Source organism: Chlorocebus sabaeus, chromosome 6, assembly GCF_047675955.1.
Source record: "Chlorocebus sabaeus isolate Y175 chromosome 6, mChlSab1.0.hap1, whole genome shotgun sequence".
Classification (NCBI taxonomy): domain Eukaryota; kingdom Metazoa; phylum Chordata; class Mammalia; order Primates; family Cercopithecidae; genus Chlorocebus; species Chlorocebus sabaeus.
In genome coordinates, this window is record NC_132909.1 from 56,653,429 (window position 1) to 56,680,865 (window position 27,437).

A 27,437-nucleotide genomic window follows, 5' to 3' on the forward strand; every position below is an offset into this window, starting at 1 on the left:
CACATTCCTCCATATTTCTTTCAAACTTCAGAAAAACATCACCTGGGAGATCTCCAATAAGGAATGCTAAATGTATGATGTTAACCAATTGTAATGCAGTAACCAAGAGAACTACCTTGTTCCCTGTAACTTTACATATCCTGTTTACATCGGGCTATAAAAAGCAAGCACTCGCATTGTTCGAGGCCCTCTTGTATGCTGTAGAATGGAGGGACCAAGTTCGAACTTGTAGTAAAGATCCTTGCCGCTTGGCTTTGACTCTGGACTCTGGTGGTCTTCTTTGGGGAACAAACGGTCTGGGTATAACAGCCTCAGGTGATCCATCTGCTTTGGCCTCCCAAAGTGCTGAGATTATAGGTGTGAGCCACTGTGCCCAGCCGAACCCAGGATTTTGAGGCTGCAGTGAGTTGTGATCACACCATTGCACTCCAGCCTGGGCAACAGTGAGACTTTTGTCTCTTTAAAAACAAAAATAAAGAAAACAGAATTTGAGCAATAACTTCCCCCAAAATTGAAAAGTGGCCCTGGCCCTCCAGACCTGGAGTGTGTTCCCTTCACACCTCTGGGCCTCTGGTTTTTTTGTTGTTGTTGTTGCTGTTAATGTTTTTTGTTTTTTCTCTGAGACCGAGTCTCACTCTGTTGCCCAGGCTGGAGTGCAGTGGTGCGATCTCCACTCAGTGCAGCCTCCACCTCCCGGGTTCCAGCAATTCTTCTTGAGTAGCTGGGATTACAGGTGCCCGCCACCACACCTGGCTAATTTCAGTATTTTTAGGAGAGACGGGGTTTCACCATGTTGGCCAGGCTGGTCTCGAACTCCTGACCTCAGGTGATCCACCCATCACAGCCTCCCAAAGTGCTGGGATTACAGGCGTGAGCCCCACACCTGGCCTGGGCCTCACTTTCCACAGCTGTAAAATGAGGACAAAGCCTATGTCTACAGGGAACTCGAAGATTAGACACAATCGGTGTAGAGAGTGCTTTGCGCACACTCCCTAGATTCTACCTGGCCCAGCAGGACCCCACCATGAGGCACAGATAACACAGAGGGCCTCCCTCTTGCCCCCAAGCCAGGATGAAAGGATGAAGGACCCAGGCCAGGAAATCATCCGGTTTATTCTTGAGCACAGATAGGCCCCAGCCTGCCTTTCCTTTGTACAAACAACCCCCCTCCTTGTTCATCCAGAGGAGAAAATGGGCCCATTGTCACTGCACTGAGGGGTCACTGTTGCCAGGCAGGCAGGCAGGCGCCATCCTGAGGGCCGTGGGTGGCCTCCAACCTTTCTGGTCTGAAACAGGCTGTGCCCCTCGGCGGTTCCTGGTGTGACAGTTCCCTGAGTGAGGAGGTGGGGGAATGGCTGGCCCCGAAAGGCACGGGAGTTTTCTCCTTTCCCTGGTTTGACAACAAGTAAAGCACCGTGAATGTCTTGGACTAAGAAGGACAGCGCAGAAACAAGGAGTTCAAAAATAGATTCTTTAGGGCGTATAAAAAGGAGACAGTTGCGTGCTACAAAAGCTAGGCTAGGGCCGGGCACGGTGGCTTACCCCTACAATCACAGCACTTTTGAAGGCCGAGGCGGGTAGATCACCTAAGGTCAGGAGTTTGAGACCAGCCTGGTCAACATGGTGAAAGCCCCTCCCCGCTCCCCGTCTCTACTAAAAATACAAAATTAGCCGGCTGTGGTGGTGGGCGCCTGTAATCCCAACTACTCTGAAGGATGAGACAGGAGAATTGCTCGAACCTGGGAGGCGGAGGTTTCAGTGAGCCAAGATCACACCACTGCACTCCAGCCTGCATCACAGAGCCAGACTCCATCTCAAAAAAAAAAAAGCTAGGCTGGCTCGAGGGGGCCTCATCATGTCAGCAGATGTACTAGGGGTCCCCTGGCTCCCTTTAGGAGCCCACAGACCCATCCTGTTCTTCCTGGGGTGTGTCAGGCACTGGTGACAAACAGAGAACAAGACAAAAATTCCTGCCCTCAGAGAGCTTACACTCTGACAGTAACAAGTTCAGTAAAGAAAATAAAATGAAGCTGGGTGTGGTGTGGTGGCTCATAAGATCGCTTGAGCCTGGGCAATATAGCGAAAGCCTGTTTCTACTAAAATTTTAAAAATTAGCCAGGCATGGTGGTGCATGCCTGCAATCCCAGCTACTCAGGAGGCTGAGGCAGGAGAGTCACTTGAACCCAGGAGGCGGAGGTTGCAGTGAGCCGAGATCGCACCGCCGCACTCCAACCTGGGTGACAGAGGGAGACTCCGTCTCAGAAAAACTTAAAAAAAATAAAATAATTAGCCGGGCATGGGGACATATGCCTGTAGTCCCAGCCACTCGGGAGGCTGAGGTGGGAGGATCTCTTGAGCCCAGGAGTTCAAGGCTGCAGTGAGCTATGATCACACCTCTGCACCCCAGCCTGGGCGACACAGTGGGACCCTGTCTCTGTAAAGAATAAATAAAAATAAATTTGTCTTTATTGGCTGGAGCCTCCCAATTCTGGTGTGGGATAGAAAAGTAAGAAAATGCATTAGTCCTGGGATCAGGGCTGCTTCAGTAGGAACAAGAATCAGGGCAGCTCCCCGCCCCCCCAGAAAAAAGGAGAAAAACTCAAATAATGGGGAACTTGATACCATTTGCATTCACCAGACAGAAAAAGAGAGAAGTCTCAATTCAGGTGCTTCAGGGGCCAGACAAACTAAGAAAGGTAAGACCAACAGAGGCCAGGCACGGTGGCTCACACCTGTAATCCCAGGACTTTGGGAGGCCTAGGCAGGCAGATCACTTGAAGCTAGGAGTTCAACACCACCCTGGCCAACATGGTGAAACCCCCATCTCTACTAAAAATACAAAAATTAGCTGGGCGTGGTGGTGCGCATCTGTAATCCCAGCTACTTGGGAGGCTGAGGCAGGAGAATCGCTTGAACCCAGAAGGTGGAGGTTGCAGTGAGCCAAGATCACACCACTGCACTCCAGCCAGGGTGACAGAGTGGGACTCTGTCTCAAAAAAAAAAAAAAAAAGACCAACAGAAACTCACACCCTGGCTAAAGAGGGTGCCCTGGACTCCAGGCAAGCATGGCCAAGTCTTGCCAGAAATCCAGATCTTTGTGTTTGCATTGCCAGGTTTTTAGCAAGGGTGACTGATTCAAAGTTTAAAAACAAACAAACGAGAACACTTCTGTCTGGGTTAAACGTCTGCATCTGGCCTGTGTGCCTATTTGAAAACTTTGACTGTTTAGCCCATTCTGATGCTTAGACAGGACTGTGGCTCTGCCATGGGGTCCCCCTGCAGGATGCTGGTGACTCCCAAGGACATCGACAGCAGTGGCTGTCTCCATTCTGGAATCTGCATTCCGGGCTCACACTGTGGTCCCAAACACCGCAGGCTGGAGGGGGTCCCTGTCTGCCTCTTCCCCAGTGCTATTGGCAAGGGGTGGACCAGGCCCACCGGGGGGTGGGTGGCCGGGGTCACTGGCTGGCACGGGCCCCAGGCGCTCAGCCTCAGCCAGGGCAGCCAGCAGCCCAGCCAGGGGTGGTCGGCGGCGGCAGATGTCCTGCAGCAGCTCAGCCCGGGGCTGCAACTGCCTAATGAGTTTGTCCCTCTGGTGCACGGCGGCCTGCAGGCTGTGGACAGTGGCCTCTGAGGTCATCAGCTGCTCCTGGAGTGTTGCAATCTCACTGGCAAGAAGGCAAGAGGGAGGTGATTACGGAACTGAGGACCACGGCGCCTGTTCCTCCCTGCTCCGGACCCCATCACCTTTGGGATAAAGCCCGCATTCCTCACCACTGCCTCAGGGTCCTCCCTGGTTATGAACGGAATGTTTCTTTGTTTTTACTTTTTTTTTTTTTGAGACGGTGTCTCGCTCTGTCGCCCAGGCTGGAGTGCAGTGGCCGGATCTCAGCTCACTGCAAGCTCCACCTCCTGGGTTTACGCCATTCTCCTGCCTCAGCCTCCCAAGTAGCTGGGACTACAGGCGCCTGCACCTCGCCCGGCTAGTTTTTTGTATTTTTTAGTAGAGACGGGGTTTCACCGTGTTAGCCAGGATGGTCTCGATCTCCTGACCTCGTGATCCACCCGTCTCGACCTCCCAAAGTGCTGGGATTACAGGCTTGAGCCACCGCGCCCGGCCGTTTTTACTATTATTATATTTTACTTTTTTTTTTTTTTTTTGAGATGAAGTCTCGCCCTGTTGCCCAGGCTGGAGTGTAATGGCGCGATCTCAGCTCACTGCAACCTCTGCCTCCAGGGTTCAAGTGATTCTCCTACCTCAGCCTCCCTAGTAGCTGGGATTACAGGTGCCCACCACCACGCCCGGCTAATTTTTTGTATCTTCAGTACAGACGGGGTTTCCCCATGCTGGCCAGGCTGGTCTCAAACTCCTGACCTCATGATCCGCCCACTGTGGCCTCTCAAAAGTGCTGGGATTACAGGCATACGCCACCACGCCCAGCCTATTATTATAATTTTTGCAAGGGAGTCTCGCTTTGTTGCCCAGACTGGAGTTCAGTGCAACCTCTGCCTCCCAGGTTCAAACAACTGTCCTGCCTCAACCTCCCGAGTAGCTGGATTTACAGGCATGTGCCACCATGCCTGACTGATTTGTGTAGTTTTAGTAGAGACAAGGTTCTGCCATGTTGGCCAGGCTGGTCTTGAACTTCTGACCTCAAGTAATCCACCCGCCTTGGCCTCCCGAAGTGCTGGGATTACAGGCTGAGCCACTGCACCCGGCCTGAACTGAATGTTTCTGTCTCCCCAAAATTCATATCATGAAGCCCTAACCCCAATGGGAGGTGTATTAGTCCATTCTCATGATGCTATAGGGACATACCTGATACTGGGCGATTTATAAAGAGGTGTAATTGACTCACATTTTCACATGGCTCGGGGTAGCCTCGGGAAACTTACAACCATGATGGAAGGCACCTCTTTACAGGGCAGCAGGAGAGAGAGAGAGAGAGAGACCAGCAAAGGGAGACTCCCTTATAAAACCATCAGATCTCCCTGACTGATTGATTGAGACAGAATCTAGCTCTGTCATCCAGGCTGGAGTGCAGTGGTGTCATCTCAGCTCACTGCAACCTCCGCCTCCCGAGTTCAAGCAATTCTATTTAACCTCCCCAGTAGCTGGGACTGCAGGTGTATGCCACCATGCCCAGCTAATTTTTTTTGTGTGTGTGTGTGTGTTTTTACTAGAGACAGGGTTTCACCATGTTGGCCAGGCTGGTCTCGAACTCCTGACCTTAGGTGATCTGCCCGCTTCAGCTTCCCAAAGTGCTGAGATTACAGGCGTGAGCCATTGCTCCCAGTTATCAGATCTCGTGAGAACTCACTCACTATCACGAGAACAGCATGAAGGGGAAACCATCCCCCATGATTCACTTACCTCCCACCAGTCCCTCCCATGACATGTGGGCATTACGGGATTACAATTCAAGCTGACATTTGGGTGGAGACACAAAGCCTAACCATAGCAGAAGGGTATTTGGAGATGGAGCCTTTGGGAGATGATTAGGGTTAGATGAGGTTGTCAGGGTGGGGGTCTCTATGATGGGATTAGTATGCTTATATGAAGAGATACAAAAGAACTCCCTAGCTCTCTCTGCCCTGTGAGGATGCAGAGAGAAGCCAGAAATCTGCAAGCCAGGAAGAGGGCCCTCGCCATAACCTGACCATGCAGGCACCCTGCTCTCGGACGTCCAGCCTCCAGAACGCTGAGAAACAAACATCTTCTTTAAGCCACTTAATATATGGCATTTTGTTTGTTTGTTTGTTTGAGACAGAGTCTCTCTCTGTCGCCCAGGCTGGAGCGCAGTGGCACAACTTCTGCTCACCGCAACCTCTGCCTCCTGGGTTCAAGCGATTCTCGTGCCTCAACCTCCCGAGTAGCTTGGGACTACAGGTGCATGCCACCACACCCACCTACTTTTTTATATTTTTAGTAGAGACGGGGTTTTTCCATGTTGGCCAGGCTGGTCTCAAACTCCTCAGCTCAGGTAATCTGCCTGCCTCAGCCTCCCAAAGTGCTGGGATTACAGGCATGAGCCACTGCCCGGCCAGTTTATGGCATTTTCTTATGAGAACCCTCATTGCGTCCCCTCACTCTTCCTGCAGTTCCTTCTTTTCCAGTATCTTTCCCCATCTATTCTTAGTAGGCTCTTCCTCCAGGAAGCCTTCCCTCTGAGACCCCTCAGAGTCCCATATGCCCCTCCATCACAGCTGTTGACCACCGATGATGTAACTGCCCAGTGACATGTCTATCTCTCCACTGGACTGTGGACGCCCAATGGGCAAGGCTGAGTAGGTCTTACTGATGTGCTCCAGTACCCAGCATAGTGCCTGACACACAGTAGGGGTTCAATGAAGATGAATGGATGAGTGCCCGGCACACAGCAGATGCTCGGTAAAAATGAATGAATATGTCCAATTAGCTCTGAATTAATAGTTCCCACCTGGGCCCCAGCTCCTCCCCCCTCCCTGGGTGCCTGTCTCATCTCTTTCATACTCAGCTATCAGAGGGACTCTTCAAAAATGCTGATATGGGACAGCATGGTGGCGCATGACTGTAATCCCAGCACTTCGGGAGGCTGAGGTGGGAGGATTGCTTGAGCCCAGAAGTTCCAGGCCAGCCTAGGCAACAGTCTGACCCCATTTCTAAAGGATTTTTTTTTTTTTTAATCAGCCAGGTGTGGTGTCGCACACCTGGCTGATTAAAAGCCAGGTGATCCCAGCTACTTGAGAGGCTGAGGAGGGAGGGTGAGTCTGTAGTGAGTCGAGATTGCACCACTGCATTCCAGCCTGGGCAACAGAGCAAGATCCCATCTCAAAAATAATAAAAGACAGATAGGCGTGGTGGCTTATGCCTGTAATCCCAGCACTTTGGAAGGGTGAGGTGGGAGGATTGCTTGAGCCCAGGAGTTCAAGACCAAACTGGGCAACATGGCAAAACTGTTTCTACAAAAAAATTAGCCATGCGTGGTGGTGGACGCCTGTAGTCCCAGCTACTGGCGGTGGTCAGACTGAGATGGGAGAATCACCTGAGCTCCGGAGATCGAGGCTGCACTCCAGCCTGGGCATAGGAGTGAGGCCCTGCCTCAAAAATAATAAATTTAGGCCGGAGGTGGTGGCTCACGCCTGTAATCCCAGCACTTTAGCAGGCTGAGGTGGGAGGATCACCTGAGGTCAGGAGTTAGAGACCAGCCTGCCCAACATGACAAAAAACAATCTCTACTAAAAATACAAAAAATTGACCGGGCGTGGTGGCTGGCGCCTCTAATCCCAGCTACACGGGAGGCTGAGGCAGGAGAATCACTTGAACCCGGGAGGCGGCGGTCGCAGTGAGCTGAGATCATGCCACTGCACTCCAACCTAGGCGACAAGAGTGAAACTCAGTCTCAAAAAACTCATAATAAATTTAAAAAGTTAAAATGCTGATATGGGCTGGGCATTGTGGCGCATGCCTGTAATCCCAGCATTCTGGGAGGCCGAGGTGGGCAGATCACCTCAGGTCAGGAGTTCGAGACCAGCCTGACCAGTATGGTGAAACCCTCTCTCTACTAAAAATACAAAAAAATTAGCCAGGCGTGGTGGCAGGTGCTTATAATCCCAGCTACTCGGGATGCTGAGGCTGGAGAATTGCTTGAACCTGAGAGGCGGAGGTTGCAATGAGCTGAGATTGTGCCACTGTACTCCAGCCCGGGCGTCAGAGGGAGACTCCATCTCAAAAAAAAAAAAAAAAAATGCTGATATGATCCCCTCTTCCCCAGCTGAAGAGCCTGCTATGGCTCCCAGTGCCTACACTGGGCGGTCTGTGGTCCCTGCGTCGCTTAGCACCTGTGGGAAAGTGGGCCTGTTTGAAGTTAGAGGCCCACACCTGTGTCACTTCTCTCAACTTTACATACTGATTACTAATTAGAGTTTTTTGGTGTTTTTATCAATCCCATAATCAGTCTAGCTTCCACACGAGTGCACACGGTTCCCCCTACCCTTCCTTGCTTTCCAGCCTCGGCTCTGCCTCCGCCCACCGCCTCGGTGAAGTCCACCCGGCCGGCCCCGGGCCTCACCGGTCCTTACCGGTCCTTGGCGCGACCCAGTTCGTCTAGGGCAGCGCGCAGCTGCTGGTCGTGGAGAGCCAGGCGCTCGGCCTGGGCGTGCACCGTGCGCTCCGCCGCGTCCAGCCGCGCCTCCAGCTCCGCCGCGCGCCGGTGTACGGCCGCCAAGTGTGCGTTCGCCTCCCGGATCTGCAGGGCAGGCGGCGCCGCCATGGCCCAGGCCGCTGTCCAGGCCCGGCCACGCCCCCGGGCGGCCCGGAACTGGCAAGGTCCCGCCCCTGGGGTGGCCCCGCCCCTCTGAGCCTCGGCGCGATTGGTCGCTGACCCCGCTAGACTCCGCCCCACAGGGCTAGGTCGCGCTCTCCTCAAACCCAAACACTACCACCGGTTCCGGGATCATGAAACTCCGCCCCTGAGTTTGGGCTCACTCTAGGATTGGACAAGGTCTTGACAGCCACGCCCCCAGGCTGGCCACATCCTTTGGCGGCTAGCGCAACTCAGGCTCTGGAAACGGGATTGGTCACACCTTCGATACTGTCCCCGCCCTACTTGGAAGCTAACACCAGGATTGGCCCGGACTCCGCGAAACAGCATGTTGCCTGTCAGGGGCAGATCCAGGCACGGCCTCGCCCCTTTATCCTTTATACAGTCTCGGATTGGTCAAGTCCCTTTTAGGTTCTCCCTCCAATTCTAGCCACGCCCTCAAGTCAAGCGCCTGGGTACTTCATCCGGCCTAGGGCGTGGAATAGCCACTGGTTGGACAGAGGCCACGTCCCGCGGAGCTTCTAGTATTGTCATTGGTCACTTTTCCGTCTAGTATTGTCATTGGTCATCTTCCCGATAATCCCCGCCCCTGATCCTGTCCATGGCCCAAAACAGTAGCACGCGGCTTAGACTCCAGCTTGGTGACTGACCACAGGGCATGACCACTCGCAATACAGATTCTGACACTCGGTGTGGCCACATCCCTGCCAAGCCCCGCCCCACAGCCATTGTCTCGTTTTGTCTCGCTGCTATCAACTGCAGCCCCGCCCGTCCCAGTCTGAGCCTGGCCCCTCCCCTAGTAGATTAGTCCCCACCTCTGGTAGTCAAACCGTCCCTAACCTAGGATTCCCTGAGCTGGGACTAGCGAAATCTGTCTGCACTGATCGCAGTCGTCCTCAGTTTTACCTTCTGGGAATCGGCCTGGGGGTGCACGTGCTGCTCTCTTCCACCAGGCCAGTCCCTGGCGCGTGGCGCGATCCGTGTCCATGTCCGCGGCTGTCAATAAAGTTGCTCACTTGTTGCCGGCCCGCTAGCCCGAGAGGTTGCGCGCGCAGCCCGAGAAGTCTCGCGATAGCCAGCTGCGTCTGCCCTTGCTCTTACCGAGCCGGCGGGGTCTGAGGTGTGGGATCGGGGTAGCAGGCTATGGCGCCGAAGGTTTTTCATCAGTACTGGGAAATCCCCGATGGCACCGATTGCCACCGCAAAGCCTACGCCACCACCAGTGTTGCCAGCGTCGCTGGTGAGCGCCGACCGGACCCGGAGGGTGGAGGGCCGAGGCCGCTGGGAGGTCATGGGGTCACTGGGGGCTGTCGGTTTGAATCGAACGGGGCTGGGAGTCTCGCGGGTACGCACGTGGTCGTCATCGGGGTGTCTTGGGCAGCCGTAGAGGGGGGATCTTGTGTGAAATGGATGTTGGTAGGGAATCTAGCAGGGTTGGGGAGCACTGGGAGGTCGTGACATGCGACAAACTAGTCCCTGGGGTCGTCTAAGGCGGTCCCAAGCGATCGCCAGGCTCGGGGAAATTGTGGAGTGAGACATGGCCATTATCAGGTCCAAGGAGCTAGGGGACCACGAGACTTTCCAACGGGGTAGCAGATTGTTAGAGGTGATCATGAGTCATGATTAGGGCATCTGAGGGCGGTACAAAAGTTTGAGAAAGTTCTGGGGTGGGATGAGGTCTTTCTGTGGTCAGGGGGTGCTGAGTGGTTAGGGACACCTGAAGCTTTTACTGGGACTGCCAGAGAGGTCCTAGGTGAGGTGGATCAGGAGCTACTATGAGGATAGTCTTGCAGGGGAGTACGAGGGACCCACAAGCCCTGGCATTCTCTCTCTCTTTTTTTTTTTTTTTTTTTTTTTTTTTTGAGACAGAATCTTGCTCTGTCGCCCAGGTGGGAGTGCAGTGGCGCGATCTCGGCTCACTGCAACCTTCACCTCCCTGGTTCGAGCAATTCCTCTGCCTCAGCTTCCCAAGTAGCTGGGATTACGGGTGCGCGCCACCACGCTCGGCTAATTATTCTGTATTTTTTAGTAGAGACGGGGTTTCACCATGTTGGCCAGACTGATCTGGAACTCCTGACCTCAGGCAATCCGCCCGCCTCAGGCTTCCAAAGTGCTGGGATTACAGGCGTGAGCCACCACGCCCGGCAGGCCCTGGCATTCTCTTATAGGGTAGACCTGAGTCTTGCCCCTTCCAGCCTGAGCGTTTCATGGGCATCATGTCCTTTAATTCTCAGCCACAGGTTGGGACTCATCAGGTCCCAGATGGGGCTGGAAGGAGGAGACAGCTTGTCTCGGGGTGTGGTGCTGATGAGTGAAGGACTTCTGGGAGCAGGGGGGCTCCCTAGGGATCTTAGAGGGGGAGGTCGGAACTTTTGACAGAGTCGCCATGTCAGGGGACCTCTGATGGCATCACATTTAGATTTAGGGGTGGTCAGGGCTTCTGTGAGCCCTCCAAGGGTGCCCAGGGGTCTTCAAGAGTGACATTCATTCTCCCTAAGGTTTTTTTTTTTTTTTTTTTTTTTTTTTTTTTTTTTTTTTTGAGACAGAGTCTCATTCTGTCACCCAGGCTGGAGTGCAGTGGTGCAGTCTTGGATCACTACAACCTCTGCTTCCCAGGTTCAATCTATTCTTCTGTCTCAGCCTCCCAAGTAGCTGGGATTACAGGTGCCTGCCACCATGCCTGGCTAATTTTTGTGTTTTTAGTAGAGACAGAGTTTCACCATGTTGGCCAGGCTGGTCTGGACCTCCTCACCTCAGGTTATCTGCCCACCTTGGCCTCCCAAAGTGCTGGGATTACAGGCATGAGCCACCGCACCCGGCCTTCTCCCTAAATTCTTCAGTGACAGCTCCACTCAGTGTACAGAACTTGGCTGAAACTTGTTTCTGGGTCCTCCCCTCACTGCCCCACTCACTTCATTCCAGGGCTCCCCTAACTTCTCATCTGAGGGAGATAAATTGTTTCATGGCTGGTTTCCCTGAGTTGGGGGCCCTGGACGACGGGGATACTGTACTCAGCAGAGCCCAGGACCTGTGGGCACACGATAACTATGGATGAATGAATGAATGAAGCATCTTGTGGGTATCATTTGTGAGTGAAAGAATGAGTGAATGTGGCACCTTGTTAGATACTCAGTAACTTTGAGTGAATTAATGAGTGAATTAATGAGTGCATGAGTGGCAGTAGCTGAATGAATGAATGAGAGTGAATGAGTGGCAGTAGCTGAATGAATGAATGAGAGTGAATGAGTGGCAGTGGCTGAATGAATGAATGAATGCAGGAGAATGAGCGACAGTAGCTGAATGAATGAATGAATGAATTCACACTGGGTCTGGTGGTCCCTGTGGGAGGCTCAGAGAGAACCAGCAGAGGGAAGGGGGCCTTTTGAAGGGCTCTGAGGGCTCCTGGAGGGGTGGATATGGCAGGACACCACAACTGGATGACAGCTGTAGCAGAGTTGGGGTGGGGCAGTCCTTGACCTCTATGGGATGATCAGGGGGTCCCAGCTTGTCCACTCTCAGTTCAAGGACTTTGGAAGGGATGGAGGATGGTGGGCACGCTCACGGTGTCAGCCGTGCTACATGAGCTGCTAGGGGTCTTTTGGCCAGGACCACTGGCATATGGGGGTGGCATAAGGAGGTTCCGACCAGGAGTCCCTCGGTGACTGAGTTCTGGGGGCATCACTGAGTCTTGTCTGTAGTTCCCTCTTGAGATGAGAGGGTTATAAGACTCTCATGGCAGCCAGGCGCCAAGGCTTACGCCTGTAATCCCAGCCCTTGGGGAGGCCAAGGTGGGCGGATCACGAGGTCAGGAGATCAAGACCATCTTGGCTAACACGGTGAAACCCCGTCTCTACTAAAAATACAAAAAATTAGCCAGGTGTGGTGGCGGGCGCCTGTAGTCCTAGCTACTGGGGAGGCTGAGGCAGGAGAATGGCATGAACCCAGGAGGCAGAGCTTGCAGTGAGCCAAGATTGTGCCACTGCTCTCCAGTCTGGGGGACAGAGCAAGACCCTGTCTCAAAAAAAAAAAAAAAAAAAAGGCCGGGTGCGGTGGCTCACGCCTGTGATCCCAGCACTTTGGGAGGAGGCCGAGGCAGTTGGATCACAAGGTCAGGAGATCGAGACCATCCTGGCTAACATGATGAAACCCCATCTCTACTAAAAATACAAAAAAATTGCCGGGTATGGTGGCGGGCACCTGTAGTCCCAGCTACTTGGGAGGCTGAGGCAGGAGAATGGTGTGAACTCGGGAGGTGGAGCTTGCAGTGAGTCAAGATCGCACCACTGCACTCCAGCCTGGGCGATAGAGCGAGACTCTGTCTCAAAAAAAAAAAAAAAACTCATGGCTGGCCCAGCTCTGGATCAGGACTCATCAGGTCCCAGGCAGGGCTGTCAGTCCCCTCTCATTAAGAATCTTCAAGGCTGAGGCAGGCGGATCACCCAAGGTAAGGAGTTCAAGACCAGCCTGGACAACATGGTGAAACCCTGTCTCTACTAAGAATACAATAATAATAATAATTAGCTGGGCATGGTGGCGGGCGCCTGTAATCCCAGTTACTCAGGAGGCTGAGGTGGGTGGATCACGAGGTCAGGAGATCAAGACCATCGTGGCTAACGTGGTGAAACCCTGTCTCTACTAAAAATACAAAAAATTAGCCGGGCATGGTGGTGGGTGCCTGTAGACCCAACTCGAGAGGTTGAAGCAGGAGAATAGCGTGAATCTGGGAGGCAGAGCTTGCCGTGAGCCAAGATAGTGCCACTGCACTCTCAGGCTAGAGTGCAGTGGCATGATCTCGGCTCACTGCAACCTCCGCCTTCCGGATTCAAGCCGTTCTCCTGACTCAGCCTCCCGAGTAGCTGGTACTACAGACTTGCACCACCACGCCTGGCTAATTTTTGTATTTTTAGTAGAGATGGGATTTCACCATGTCAGTCAGGCTAGTCTCAAACTCCTAACCTCAAATGATCCACCCACCTTGGCCTTTTAAAGTGCTGGGATTACAGGCGTGAGCCACCACACCTGGTCCTCCATCCACCTTTCTGAGGTCGAGCAGGGATCCCAGGGGTTGGTGTGGGATTAGGAGAAACCAGATCCACAAGGCACTTTTTATATGCGGTCCCTTTCTCTGCATCTTGGGCCTGTTTCCCCATCTGTGCTTGTGGGAAGCAGATGGTCCCTCCTCTGGGCTGCTCTGAATATGAACCCCACTGCTGGATGTGAGTCCCCCCAGTTGCTCTTGAGGGACAGAACCAATATGAGCTGGACTGGATCTGAGGCTAGGGTGCTATTTGGGGGGGTTACTGCCAGGCCTGGCAAGGCCCATGGGTCCCGTGAAGCTGGATGGGGAACTGGGGTGGAACCTACTCCCCTGGGGCAGTCGTGGCAGTTGAAGCATGGGCTGTGGTCAGACCTGCCTGGCGTCCAGGCTCGCTGTGCTGGTGACCTCTGGAGAATTGCTTTACATCTTGGAGGTCCCCTCACCTCCCGTGAAGGAGGGGATAACAGGACTGAGCCCATCAGGCCCTGAGGAGGATGAGGGCCCTTGTGGCCCATCCCTGGCAGTTCTGTTTTGTCTGGGATGGGCTGGCCGCAGGAGGTCCCTGCCTGCAACTGGGCCACGTTTCAAGGCTGTAGGGAGGAGGGGGGCGCTCGTCTGCCCGGGGCATTCAGGCGGAGGATTGGGGAGCCCCAGCTCGGGCTGGCTCAATCTGCCCATCCACCGTGGAGGGGCTGGTAAAGCTGGGTGGGTTCTGGGAGGAGGCGGCCTAATGGCCTGCTGGGCCTCACTCAGGAGGGTGAGTGAGGCCCCTAGGCTCCCAACAGGGACGGTGGGCTGGGATCAAACCTCTGTCCCTGCCACCTACCTGGCCCTGGGTTCTGGGCCCAGCCCCTGCCCAGGCTCCTCATGCATAGAAGCCAATGTCAGGGGCCAGGCGGCCGGGGGAGATGGCAGAGATGGAAAAGCTGACCGGAGGGGTGAGGCTGGGCAGCGGGGGCGGTACCCAGGCAGCCAGGTGTGCAGAACGAGCCCAGGCCCGAGCTGCCAGCAGAAGGGGGTCGAGAGTGGCAAGGAGGAGGCGTTGGCAGCCAGGGAGGGAAGCAGAGCGGCTGCCAAGGGGGATTAGGCCCAGGAGCCCCGGGCCCCACAGGAGAATAGAGCCATTGATGGGAACCCAGAGCTGGGGCCCTGGTGCCAGGGCCTGTAGGGGGCGCCGCTGAGCTGAGCAGGCCAGAAGCAGCTGCAGAACCAAGGTCTCAGGCCTGTTCTTGTGTCCACCATGTGGATGAGTCTCCATCTGCCGGCCAGTGCCCAGCTAGGGCCAACATGGCTGATGGGCGCCCAGCAGGTGCTCTGCAGGAGCCAGTACTGGTCAGGCTTGAGAAAGTGGCTAAGGGAGGCCTGGCAGGGAGTGGGGAAGGAAGTGAGAGGCCTCCCAACTTTGGAGCAGCAAACCCGAGTTCAAATCCAACTCTGCCACTCAGCAGCCGGAGGCACCATGGGCAAAGAAGGGGGGCTACTGGGAGCCACCTGGGGGGCATTATGAGGACTGAGGGAGAGACCACCCAGTGGGGTGCCCGGCCAAGCAAGGGCTTAGCAGCAATGGGGTCTGAGCAGCCTCCCTCCCCTCTGTCTCGCAGGCCTGACCGCCGCTGCCTACAGAGTCACACTCAATCCTCCGGGCACCTTCCTTGAAGGAGTGGCTAAGGTCGGACAATACACGTTCACTGCAGGTGAGCAAGCTGGTCTAGGCATGGCTGGGCCCTCTCCTGGCACAGCCGCAGCTCTCGGAGCACATTTCACAGCTGCCTCTTCTCCCTCACTCCCCAGCTGTGTCCCCAGTGCCGGCCACCAGGAGAAAGTCGGGTGTTCCTTTATCGGGAACACATGTAGGGTAGGGAGGCCCAGGACACCAACTCCAGGACTGGGGCCGGGAAGCGCCATGCACAGCAAGTGGTTGACACGTGGCGTCTGTCTCCATCTAGACGCTGGCAGTGAGCGCCCAAGAGGCTCCTGCTGCGCCCCTCTCAGGCCCTTGCTCAGCGCCAACTCTTCCCATCTACCCTGCAGCTGCTGTCGGGGCCGTGTTTGGCCTCACCTCCTGCATCAGCGCCCAGGTCCGCGAGAAGCCCGACGACCCCCTGAACTATTTCCTCGGTGGCTGCGCCGGAGGCCTGACTCTGGGGGCACGTAGTGAGTGGACCGCTCCCCACCCCCACCTTCCTCCCAGGCTGGCAGAAGGACCCCTGACCTCTGCTCATCCTCCACCCTCTCTGTTCCATCCCAGACAAGGAGCAAAGCAGCCTTCTTGAACACCAGCCATTTCAGTCGTAGCGACAGTTGCTGCTGCTGCTTAAGCACTTACTGTGTACCACCACGCTAAGCCTTCATCTCAGCCCATAGGGCCCTCCCTGACCTGCCCTGTCCCCTTTCCACCCTCCCCTCCTCACTCTGCTCCAGCCACACAGGCCTCCTTGCTGTTCCTCCCACATGCCAGGCACAGTCCTGCCCCAGGGCCTTTGCATGGCAGTGCGCTGCCTGGAATGCTGTTCCCCTCACTGTCCTGACCAACCTGTGTACAAGCCAGCATCCCCGCCACCCTCACTCTGTGTCCCCTTCCTTCTGCATGCCTTGTCAGAGGACACAGGTCACCAAGGTCACCACCTGTCTCTGCCACTGGCCTGTGAGTCAGAGAGGAGATGCTGGTCCTCGCCCTGCCCACTCTCTCCCTGCACCTGGAGCCCTGCAGGGGAGCTGCCCCCACAACCTTCACTTTACAGAAAAGGGCATTAGGGCGCAGGGAGGGAATGAATTGGCCCGAAGTCACCTGGAGGAGCAAGTGGCCTTCTTTGCAGCCATCAGAGGGTGCAGCCCTGGTGGAGGAGGCCCCGCTTGGCACAGGGGAAGCCACTTGGAGCATGAGCCAGACACCACTCCTCCTGCTCTCCCACGGGCCCAGGCTCAGGGTCAGTGCCCGCCTGTGCCCCTGGCCTACCCTCAGCCCACCAAGGCTCGGGCCCTCAGGGCCAGCGGGAGGAGTGAATGAGCCTTCTTGCAACTCAGCCGCTCCGGCCTGGCATGTTGGGAGTGATGGATGGCAGGTTCCGGGCAGGCAGAGAGGGAGGGTGCGAGGGCAGGGCCTGTTCTGTCTCTGCATCGAGACCTTGGGGAGGCCCTGTCCCTCCCCAGCTCCCACTGGAACTGGTCAGAGGCTGGAGGTGGGTTGAGGGCTTGACTGTAGCCTAGCTTGGGCTGGAACTGCTCCCTGTCCCCAAGCCAGCCTCCCTGTCTCTCTTCAAAGGGTGTGAGTCCCTGTAGGTCCTGGTGTGTGGGACACACCTTCTTCCTCCTCTGGCCCAGGGGCTTTGGAGCAGGAGAGCCCGGGGAGGTGGGGGCACCGTCTAGGCTCCTCGGTACACCGACCACGGGACAGATGCATGGCCTGGTCCTGGCATCCATGAGCAGAGGAGAGACTGAGACACACTGATGTGTCACCACTGCCCGGTGCCCAGCCTTGCCGCAGCCCCAGGCGGGAGCAGCACAGTGTCCCTCTTGTAGGAAGCCATCAGTGTGGGGCAGGATGAGGACCCACAGCCTGGGTTCCTGCTGGGAAGCGACCTGGACTCCAGTCTCCCTGTGTGTGTCAGTTTCCACATCTCCAGAGTCTAGGGCCCTCCTCCTGAGTGACTTAATCCCTGAAGAGAGTGTCCTGTCAGGGGTCTCACTCTGGCTCCCAGGGTAGGCACTGGCCAGGGCGTGGAGCATCTTGGTCCGGCCGAGCCACACCGGGCCCTGACATCACCTCCCCCCTCCCACAGCGCACAACTACGGGATCGGCACCAGCGCCTGCGTATTCTTGGGCATAGTGGCCTCCCTGGTCAAGATGGGCCGGCTGGAGGGCTGGGAAGTGTTTGCAAAACCCAAGGTGTGAGCCCTGTGCCAGCCGGGACCTCCAGCCCGCAGAATGCGTCCAAAAATAAATTCTGTGTCTATGTGTGTGTCCATGTCCGGAGAGCTTGGTGACGGCGACACAGCAGCCAGCGAGGGCGGATCTGGGAGGGAGCGAGGAAGGGAGATAAGATAAAGCCCCCCGCACACGCGCCTGCCTGCCGCCCACCGTCCCTGCCAAGTGTACCAGCCTGGCCCCACAGAAGTGGTAGTGCATCAGGCTAGGGCCATCGGGAGCCAGGAGGGGAGATGGCTGGGATGCGTCCCAGCCTCTGCTTCCCCCAGTTCCCAGGGCAGGGCGGGAGCATGCCAGTGACCTGCCAGCAAGTGGAAGCTGGGCCCCGCCGCCCACGGCCCTTCCCTCAGCGCTGTCGGCTCTGGTCACAACCCCCCTGCAGATCTTGAGCTATCCCTTCTCTGGGCCTGTCCCCAAAGCCAACAACATGTGGAAAACACGCCCAGGCCCCATCTCCAAATTCCTGGGCACTGGAGCGGAGAGCCCCGGACAGGCTGGCCCAGCAGCCGTCCCCATCCGACAGGTCACTCGGAGCCCCTGGGGCTGAGGCAGAGTGGGACAGGACGCCCCTCAGCACCTGGCTGGTGGCAGCGACAAGGGAAAGAATTGCAATCCCTTCCCGCCACCTGTCAGGCCGGTGATTTAGGTGGCCCTGGAATGCTGGCACCACCCCGGGCCCCTTCTCCAGAACTGGCTCGTGCTCCCTGGCAGCTGGAGAGGAAGCCTGCGAGCTCCGACATGCTGCAGTGGACTGTAAATTAGGGCGCATCAGGCTCCACCCAGGGGAGCGGAGCTGTGCGCAGCCCCCGCTGGGATGGCTCTGGGCCCTGCTGGCAGGCCGGGGACAGCAGGAGCCGGCGGAACTGGCTGTAGCCCTCCTGCCCGCTCCTCACCCATGTCCAGCCCCATCTCTTCCCTTTTCTCAAGCCCACCCATGGGGCCTAGATGTGGTGAAAAGCCAGACTTTCAGCCTCATATCCTTATCTGTCTGCCTCCAGGTAGTAACTCAGCCTGGAACTCCTGGATCCAAGCAATCCTCCCCGCTCAGCCTCCCGAGTAGCTGGGACTACGGCCACCGCCACTATGCCCGGGTAATTTTTTAAAAATATTTTGCGGCCGGGCGCGGTGGCTCAAGCCTGTAATCCCAGCACTTTAGGAGGCCGAGACGGGCGGATCACGAGGTCACAAGATCAAGCCCATCCTGGCTAACACGGCGAAACCCCGTCTCTACTAAAAAATACAAAAAACTAGCCGGGCGAGGTGACGGGCGCCTGTAGTCCCAGCTACTCGGGAGGCTGAGGCAGGAGAATGGCGTAAACCCGGGAGGCGGAGCTTGCAGTGAGCTGAGATCCGGCCACTGCACTCCAGCCTGGGCGACAGAGCGAGACTCCGTCTCAAAAAAAAAAAAAAAAAAAAAAAAAATTTGTAGGCTGGGCCTGGTGGTTTGAGCCTGTAATCCCAGCACTTTGGGAAGTGGAGGCGGGAGGATTGCTCAAGGCCAGGAGTTTGGAACCAGCCTGGGCAACGCAGTGAGACCCTGTCTCTGCTAAAAAATTCGTCTTTTTGAGACATAGTCTTGCTCTGTCTCTCAAGCTGGAGGGCAGTGGCAGGATCATGGCTCACTGGAACCTTGACCTCCCTGGCTCATGCGACCCTCTCATCTCAGGCCTCCCTGGTAGCTGGGACTGCAGGTGTGCACCACCACAGCAAGCTAATTGTTTTTGTTTTTATTTTTTGTAGCGATAGGATCTCACTGTGATGTGCAGGCTGGTCTCAAACTCCTGGCCTCGAGCAATCCTCCCACCTCGGCCTCCCAGAGTGCTGGGTTTATAGGCATGAGCCACTGTGCCCAGCCACTGTGTGCAGAGATTCTGGGTCCCTTCTTTCAGCCCCTGCCTCGAACGTCCTCTCTGGAGAGAGCACAGATGTCCACATGTGTTCCAGCCCAAGGTGGGCTTGCAGTAGCTCAGAGTCATGTCCACTTCCGGAGCTGGGTGCCCGGGCCTCGGGCTCCCTGAGAAAGGGTGGACACGCCTAGCCCGCCCCAGAGGGGCAGGGGTCCTGACACCTGTCCAGGCCCTAACAGAGTCGTCGTTAAAACAAAGGCTCTGGGTTCAAATCCCAGCACTTGATTCTTTCCTTGTTCTGTCCTCAGAGGATGGCAGCTCCCACTCCTCGGCTTTTCCACCTAGTAAATGGGAATCAGGGCCCCTCAGAGACGCCTCGCAACGAAAATTCCAGCTCCCTGCAGGCATCCCATCCACTCAAGGGCACCAGCCTCCTCCTCTGTCTCTACTGCGGCCGGCAGGGGGCAGCGCCCACCGCGGCACGGCCTGTCAGGCAGCGTGGACCCGGGTGGTCATCCCCAGGCCCCCAGCCCCGCAGTGACGACAGGCGTCAGATTCCATCCCTTCCTCCGCACTCGAGTCCTTGTCTGTCCCTCATCCCCCTTCCTTCCCATCCTGCCTGCAGCAGCCAGGTGACAGCTTCTAGGAATAGGCAGTATAGCCCCAAATCTCCAGCCAAGGACACCGAAGGCTGGACAGGAGAAAAGACTAGTCCAAGTCCCCACGACGGTCACCCTCAGCCCTGCACCACAGTCGCTTCTGGGACCAGTTCCACGCAGGCCTCCGCTCCCCCTTCCCCAGCCCTCCAGGCCCATGTGTGGCCCAAACCCTGTACCGGATCTCTCAGCCCTCTTCCACGGATCACACACTCAGGCCCGCCCGGGGTGGGGGAACTGGAAATGTAAAGGCAACAAGCCCCTTCGCACTTCCCAGCCCCAGGTGCCCCCGTGTTCAAGGGAGCCAACGGCTCAGATCAGGGGCTGTGCTCGCCACCTACCCAGCCCATTCCGGGCCAGCTGCCAAGGTTGGCGCAGGCCTGCCAGGCCCCCCCCACCCCGCCTGCAGGACAGGCCCCCCAGAATGGAACAGGAGGGGGTGGCCTCTTGCTAGGCTCCAGGGAACCCCAAAGCCCAGGCCCCCTGGCCCATAAACATTTACTAGGTTGTGGACGGCTGATGTCACTCCTGCCCCACACGCAAGAGGACCCCAGTCTAGAACATCTGCCCCAGCGGGCTCCCCGGGGGGGCTGTGGGGGACCCTTCCGGAGTTCACCCTGAACTTCATGGAGCCCTTCCCAGCCCCAGGCAGTCAGGACTGGAACTGAGGGGCAGAGCCTCCCTGGGGAGCTAGGAGGGCTTCCTAGAGGAGGAGGCGGCACAGCAGAGAGGGCCCAAAGATGAAGAGGCTTTTCCAGGTGTGCCCAGCGGGAGGGTGGTCCAGGCAGAGCACACAGCGACAGTAAAGGCCTGCTGTGAGGGAGAGCAGTGGGCGATCAGGAGCCTCCTGGCCCAGGAGAGGTGCCTGGGGGCTGTGGGGCATGCACTTGCTTCCCGAGAACCCATCTCTAGAGACATCCTCAGCAGAGACAAGGCTCCAAGAACCCCGTCCTGGCCCAGCGCCATGGCTCATGCGTGTAATCCCAGCACTTCGGGAGGCCGAGCCTGGCGGATCACTTGAGGTCAGGAGTTTGAGACTACACTGGCCGACACGGTGAAACCCTGTCTCTACTAAAAATATAAAAATAAGCCAGGTGTTCTGGCAGGCGCCTATAATCCCAGCTACTTGGGAGGCTGAGGCACGAGAATCCCTTGAACCCGGGAGGTGGAGGTTGCAGTGAACCGAGATCACGCCACTGTACTCCAGCCTGGGAGACGGAGTGAATGAGACTTTGTATCAAAAATAAATAAATAAATAACGCTGGCCTGGGCTGGCGCTGACCCAGGCCCCGCTGCCGGGGGTCTCTAAGCTCTTGAGTGAGCCAAGAAAACATTCACAAGACATTAAAAAAAAAAAAAAAAAAAGGAGGAGGGGGAACATCAAGCTTTTCCCACCTGCCAGGCAGGCACAGTTGTTATTTTTGGCTCACTTTAGTCTGCACAGCCCTGTGTGAGCTCTGTTAGGCATTAGTCCTATTTTACAGATGAGGAAACTGAGGCCCAGGAGATGACTTCCCAGGGCCTGGCAGTAGCAGATGCTAAAAGAAGTATTACTTCTTCTCCTAAGAATAACTATCGTTTGGGAAAATGGCAATTTGTTCCCTTAAGACTTTCTCAGTGGTCTTGGAGATTGGAGCGAAAACACCTCACTGAGAAAAGGAAGGTGTTCTCGCTGCCAGCTTAAACACAACTGTACCCCCACAAGCTCCTTTAAACTGGTGTTGAATGTGGGCTCTGGGCTCCTATAAATGTGTTTGACATGATTGGGGTGGGACACAGGTGAGAAGACCCCACGGGGCTGATACGCGCCCCTCCTGGAACTGAAGAGCTGGTCCTGCCCTCCCCGCATCTTGAGCGCCTTTGTCTTCAGAATCCATCCCAGATCTGCCTCTGGTCTGATCCCACCATCAAGACAAGCATAGTCCCCTCTGCCCTGGTCATCAGGCTACCCCCTGAGCCAGAAGGCGCCTGTGAACCCCTAAGTCAGGTCCCGCCCCTCCTCTGCCCACAGCCCTCCATGGCTCCCACCCGCCTTGGGGAAAAAGCCCAAATCCTCTCTACAGCCCAGAAGGCCTTGTGTGTCCTGCCCCGTCCCCTCCCTCCCCTCCCCTCTTGACTGCTTCAGCCCCACCAGCCTCCTCACTCTTCCTCCAACACCCCCGGCACAGTCCTGCCCTAGGGCCTTTGCATAGGCCGTGCCTTCTGCCTGCAGTGCCTGTCCCCTAGACGTCCCCAAGTTCACCCCTCACCTCCTTCAGTTCTCAGTTCACAAGCCACCTCCTCCTCTCCCCCCCCCCCAGGCCACCAGCACCCCACACTCGTTTGCCTTCTAGTTTTGCCCGTAGCCCGTGCCAGTTTCTGAACCCCGCGTCACCATCACGTGTGTTATTTACGTGTACCTCCTTGAGGACTGGGACGTATCCTGGCTGTTATATCCGCCGCTTACACCCCGGCACCCAGCCGAGGAACGCAGCAGGGCTGGAGAACTATGCGTGGCATGAATGAATGGATAAACGAATGAATCTCCTGGTTTGCAAAGGGTGGGAGGTTCAGAGGTGGGGCCTGAGAACCACTTAGTGGTGGCTCTGCACCCTGCCTGGCTCTGCTCTGCTGCCTGGGTGGTGTGGGCGCTGGGAGAGGGGTCGGGGTTCTTCTCACTCTCCCCCCGATGAGATGATGGCTGCAGTGGAGTGTGGGAAGGCAGGGCGAGAGAAGCCCTCCAGACCCGGGGGCAAGACTCAGAATTCATTCAACAAGCAGTCATGTGCAGTATAACAGCGTTTCGGTCACTGACGGACTGCATGTGTGAAGGGGGTCCCATAAGACTTTTTTTTTTTTTTTTCCCCGAGACAGTCTCCGTCACCCAGGGGTTGAAGCGATTCTCCTGCCTCAGCCTCCCGAGTATCTGGGATAACAGGTGCGCACCACCATGCTCAGCTAATTTTTTGTTTTTTGTTTTTGTTTTTTTGAGACGGAGTTTCGCTCTGTCACCCAGGCTGGAGTGCAATGGCGAGATCTCGGCTCACTGCAAGCTCCGTCTCCCGGGTTCAAGTGATTCTCTGCCTCAGCCTCCTGAGTAGCTGGGATTACAGTTGCCCATGATCACGCCCGGCTAATTTTTTTTTTTTTTTTTTTTTTTTTTTTTTTGTATTTTTAGTAGAGATGGGGTTTTGTCAAGTTGGCAAGGCTGATCTCGAACTCCTGACCTTAAGTGATCTGCCCGCCTCAGCCTCCCAAAGTGCCGGGATTCCAGGCGTGAGCCACCGTGCTCAGCTCCCATAAGAATTTATACCGTATTTTTACTGCACCTTTTCTGTTTGTGGATGTTTAGAGACAAATAGTTGTCGTGTTACAATCGCCTGCAGTATTCAGTACAGTCACATGCTCTGTAGGTTTGTAGCGTGGAAGCAGTAGCCCGTACATGAAGCCCGGTGTGCGGTACACGCTACCATCTAGGCGTGTGTATGCTAGGATGTTTGCGCATGGCAAAATCATCTAATGATGAATTTCTCAGAACATGTACCCATCATGAAGCAACTACTGACTGTGTGTGTGTGTATATATATTTTATATATATATGTACTTTTTTTTTTTTTTTAAAGAAAGGGTCTTGGCCAGGTGCAGTGGCTCACGCCTGTAATCTCAGCTCTTTGGGAGGCCAAGGTCGGCAGGTCACTTGAGGTCAGGAGTTCGAGACCAGCCTGGCCAGCATGGCAAAACCCCATCTCTACTAAAAATACAAAAATTAGCCGGGCGTGGTGGCGGGCGCCTGTAATCCCAGCTGCTTGGGAGGCTAAAGCAGGAGAATTGCTTGAACCTGAGAGGCAGAGGTTGCAGTGAGCCGAGATTGCGTCACCGCACTCCAGCCTGAGGGAACAGAGCAAGACTCTGTCTCGAAAAATAAATAAATAAACAAAAATAAACAAATAAATGAAAAGCAGCTAGGCATCGTGGTGTGAGCCTGTAATTCCAGCTACTCAGGAGGCTGAGGCAGGTGAATCGCTTGAACCCAGGAGGTGGAGGTTGCAGTGAGCTGAGATCAAGCCATTGCACTCCAGCCTGAGTGACAAGAGCAAAACTCCATCTCAAAAAATAATAATAAGACAGGGTCTTGCCCTGTTGCCCAGGTTAGAGTGCAGTGGTAAGGTCATATCTCACTGAATCCTCAAACTCCTGGGCTCAGATGATCCTCCCGCCTCAGCCTCCCAAGAAGCTGGGACTACAGTCATGCACCAGCACACCTGGCTAATTTCTAAATTGTTTGTTGAGATGGAGTCTCACTGCGTTGCCCAGGCTGGTTTTGAACTCCTGGCCTCAAGTGATCCTCCTGCTTCAGCCTCCCAAAGTGCTGGGATTACAAGCGGGAGTCACCGTGGCCAGCTGCAGATCTTGCTTCCACCATAGACAGGCACTTCTGGGCCAAACATTTCCCTTGTCCTGACAAAGACCCCTGGGACCAACACTGTCCCACTAGGGTACCCCCAAAAGAGCTGCTTAAAAAAGGGGCTGGAGCCAGGCGTGGTGGTACACACCTGTAGTCCCAGCTACTCAGGAGGCTAAGGTGGAGGAATCACTTGAGCCCAGGAGTTTGAGGCTGCAGTGAGCTATGATCCTGCCACTGCACTCCAGCCTGGGTGACAGAGCAAGACCCTGTCTCTAAACCAAGAGGGGCCCAGAGCCCTCAATGCCTTGGGGGTGCCACGTCCCTGTGCCCACAGGGTCCCCATCAGAGCACAGTGGGAGGAAGAGGGAGTGGACAGGATAGAGATCTTAGGAGAGAGGAGAACCTGACGTTCTCCTGGCTGTGTTCTGGTGGGAGGCTGCAGCCTTAAAGCCTAAAGCTGGTTAGTCATTACTTCAGGGCTCCAGAAGTGGGGGCGGGACTTGCCCCCCCCTTGTCCTACCTGGCTTAGCATCCAAGGCTAGAACCCAATGAAGCCATAGTTCCCTGGTGCCAAATCATCTTGGGCATCCCCTGCGTCCACAAGGGCCACGCAGCCAGTGAGACACTTGGCCCATGGGGAAACTGAGGCACAGGGCTGCCTGGGCCTCCCTCCCTGTGTATCTCTTTTCTAGCCACCCTCCCTCCACTTGCTGTGGTCCTCCTCAGAGTGTGGGCGCTCAGAGGGGCCTCATTTGGCCCCCAGCCCCACCATTGGCGCACACAGGTCCCTGCTCTGAGCCAGCCAAGCCTCCCCTCGGGCTTCCTGGAAAGCTGGGTGGTCGGGCCGAGCTGCAAGGGGCTCCGGCAGGCCTGGCCCTGTCCCTGGCCCCAGCCCAGCCCACATCTCACCTTCCAGGGGTCCCCACTGGGCTCTGAACCCTCGCTGAACCAGAGTAGGAAAGGTGTGAGCCAGGACAAGAGCAGCGCTCGGGGGGTCCTCACGGTAGGGCCTGGTGGGGGATTCAGCCCAAACTGAGGGGCAGCAGGCAGAGCGATGGCCTGGCCTGAAATCTACAGCCACCACCCCCGCCACCCTAGCCTTTTAAAACGAATCCAAAGTCTTCTATTTTCTCCATTTTTTTTCTCAGCACTCTTTCTAAAATGCATCTTACAATGTATCTTCCTTCTTTTAGAGGTAACACGGACTCATGCCATAGAATTCGAAAGATTCCAGAGGTCTTTTAGAATAAATACCAGCCACTCCCCAAGCCCCACGTCATCCCCAGAGGCCATTAGTCGGTTTCTTGTTTCTCCTTCGAGCCATGCTCCACTGCGGAAACAAGCATGTCTGTATATTTTCTTTCCCCACAGAAACAACATCACACTCCCCGTGCTTGCTTGCAGCTCAGCATGGTTGCCTCTTAACAATGCACCTTTGATGTCTTTTCTTCCAGTGCAGGACATCCCCCTCTTTTGTAACGACAGTGTAATATTCCATCTCGAGGCTGGACCATTGTTCTGGTGAAATCACACGTCCTGCCCTCCCGTCTTCTGCTACTAGACGCCGGGCAGCAATGAAGAACTTGTAGTAAATGTCATTTTTGACCGGGCATGGTGGCTCACGCCTGTAATCCCAGCACTTTGGAAAGCCGAGGCGAGCAGATCATGAGGTCAGGAGTTTGAGACCAGCCTGGCCAACATGGTGAAACCCTGCCTCTACTAAAAATAAAAAAAAATTAGCTGGGCGTGGTGGCACGCACCTGTAGTCCCAGCTACTCAGGAGGCTGAGGCAGGAGAATCGCTTGAACCCGGGAGGCGGAGGTTGCAGTGACCCAAGATCACGCAACTGCACTCCAGCCTGGCAACAGAGCAAGACTCCATCTTGGAAAAATAAATAAATAAATAAATAAATGTCATTTTGACATGGATAAATATGCCCACACCTTTCCTGAAAAATGTTTTTAGTTAGTAAACATTATTTTATTTTATTATTATTATCTTTTGGGGGGCAGGATCTGGCTCTGTTGCCCAGGCCAGAGTGCCACGCTCAAACACAGCTCACTGCAGCCTCAAACTCCTGGGCTCAGTCCTCCAGCCTGTAGCTAGGACTACAGGCATGCACCACCGTGCCTGGCTAATTTTTAAATTATTTGTAGAAATGGTCTCCCTATGTTGCCCAAGCTGGTCTCAAATTCCTGGACTCAAGCCAGTCTCCTGCCTCTGTCTCCCAAAGTGCTGGGATAAAATAAGCCACCACACACAGCTTATTTTATCTTTTTTTTTTTTTTTTTTTTTTTTTTTTTTTTTTTTTGAGACAGAGTCTCGCTCTGTGCCCCAGGCTGGAGTGCAATGGCGCAATCTCGGCTCACTGCAAGCTCCGCCTCCCGGGTTCACGCAATTCTCCCGCCTCAGCCTCCTGAGTAGCTGGGACTACAGGCGCCCGCCACCGCGCCCGGCTAATTTTTTGTATTTTTAATAGAGACGGGGTTTCACCGTGGTCTCAATCTCCTGACCTTGTGATCCGCCCGCCTCGGCCTCCCAAAGTGCTGGGATTACAGGTGTGAGCCACCGCGCCCGGCCTATTTTATCTTTTTATAGAGACAGTGTCTCGCTCTGTCGCCCAGGTTGCAGTTCAGAGGTGCAGTCCAGCTCACTGCAGCCTCAAACTCTTGGGCTCGAGCGATTCTCCCTCCTCAGCCTCCTGAGCAGCTGGGACTACAGGCGTGCACCACCATGCCCAACTAATTTTTTCATCTTTTTGAAGAGACGAGGTCTCGCTGTGTTGCCCATACATATTATCAATATCTTGCATTAGTGTGAGACATTTATTAGAACTGATGCATCAGTATTAATTAACAAAAGTTCAGGTCGGGCACAGTGGCTCATGCCTGTAATCCCAGCACTTTGGGAGGCCGAGGTGGGCGGATCACCTGAGGTCAGGAGTTTGAGACCAGCCTGGGCAACATGGTGAAACCTCATCTCTACTAAAAATACAAAAAAATTAGCCAGTCGTGGTGGCACGCACCTGTAGTCCCAGCTACTCGGGAGGCTGAGGCAGGAGAATCACTTGAACCTGGGGAGGCGGAGCTTGCAGTGAGCCGAGATCGGGCCATTGCCCTCCAGCCTGGGTGACAGATCAAAACTCCATCTCAAAGAAAAAGAAAGTTCATAGTTGACACAAGGGTTCACTCCTGTTGTTGTATTCACATATTCTGTGGGTTTGGATGAATGTGTAATGACGTGTCCACCATTACAGTATCATGCAGAGTAGTTTCACTGCCCTA

The 27,437-nt window shown here is 55.4% G+C and overlaps 2 protein-coding genes and 1 pseudogene across 2 annotated transcripts; 2 read left to right on the forward strand and 1 right to left on the reverse strand.

The window, feature by feature from the left end:
* Positions 1 to 1,095: 1,095 nt before the first annotated feature.
* Positions 1,096 to 9,046, reverse strand: VMAC (vimentin type intermediate filament associated coiled-coil protein). Its single transcript, XM_037994636.2, has 2 exons — positions 8,062 to 9,046; positions 1,096 to 3,668 (listed from the first exon to the last, which is right to left on the reverse strand). The coding sequence occupies exons 1-2, from the start codon at positions 8,250 to 8,252 to the stop codon at positions 3,350 to 3,352; spliced, it is 510 nt and encodes a 169-aa protein (XP_037850564.1). The 5' UTR covers positions 8,253 to 9,046; the 3' UTR covers positions 1,096 to 3,349.
* A 309-nt stretch (positions 9,047 to 9,355) lies between these two features.
* NDUFA11 (NADH:ubiquinone oxidoreductase subunit A11) lies at positions 9,356 to 17,300 on the forward strand. The gene is made up of 4 exons (XM_007994958.3): positions 9,356 to 9,543; positions 14,943 to 15,035; positions 15,373 to 15,495; positions 17,121 to 17,300. The coding sequence occupies exons 1-4, from the start codon at positions 9,447 to 9,449 to the stop codon at positions 17,231 to 17,233; spliced, it is 426 nt and encodes a 141-aa protein (XP_007993149.2). The 5' UTR covers positions 9,356 to 9,446; the 3' UTR covers positions 17,234 to 17,300.
* A 623-nt stretch (positions 17,301 to 17,923) lies between these two features.
* On the forward strand, positions 17,924 to 20,263 carry LOC103234339 (uncharacterized; annotated as a pseudogene).
* The last annotated feature ends 7,174 nt before the right edge of the window (positions 20,264 to 27,437 follow it).

Coding starts and splice junctions, on each gene's coding strand:
- VMAC (XM_037994636.2), bottom strand. CDS start 8,252: ATGGCGGCGCCGCCTGCCCTGCAGATCCGGGAGGCGAACGCACACTTG. Junction 3,669..8,061: donor CTGGGTCGCGCCAAGGACCG/GTAAGGACCGGT, acceptor CCTTCTTGCCAG/TGAGATTGCAACACTCCAGG.
- NDUFA11 (XM_007994958.3), top strand. CDS start 9,447: ATGGCGCCGAAGGTTTTTCATCAGTACTGGGAAATCCCCGATGGCACC. Junction 9,544..14,942: donor CAGTGTTGCCAGCGTCGCTG/GTGAGCGCCGAC, acceptor TCTGTCTCGCAG/GCCTGACCGCCGCTGCCTAC. Junction 15,496..17,120: donor CCTGACTCTGGGGGCACGTA/GTGAGTGGACCG, acceptor CCCCTCCCACAG/CGCACAACTACGGGATCGGC.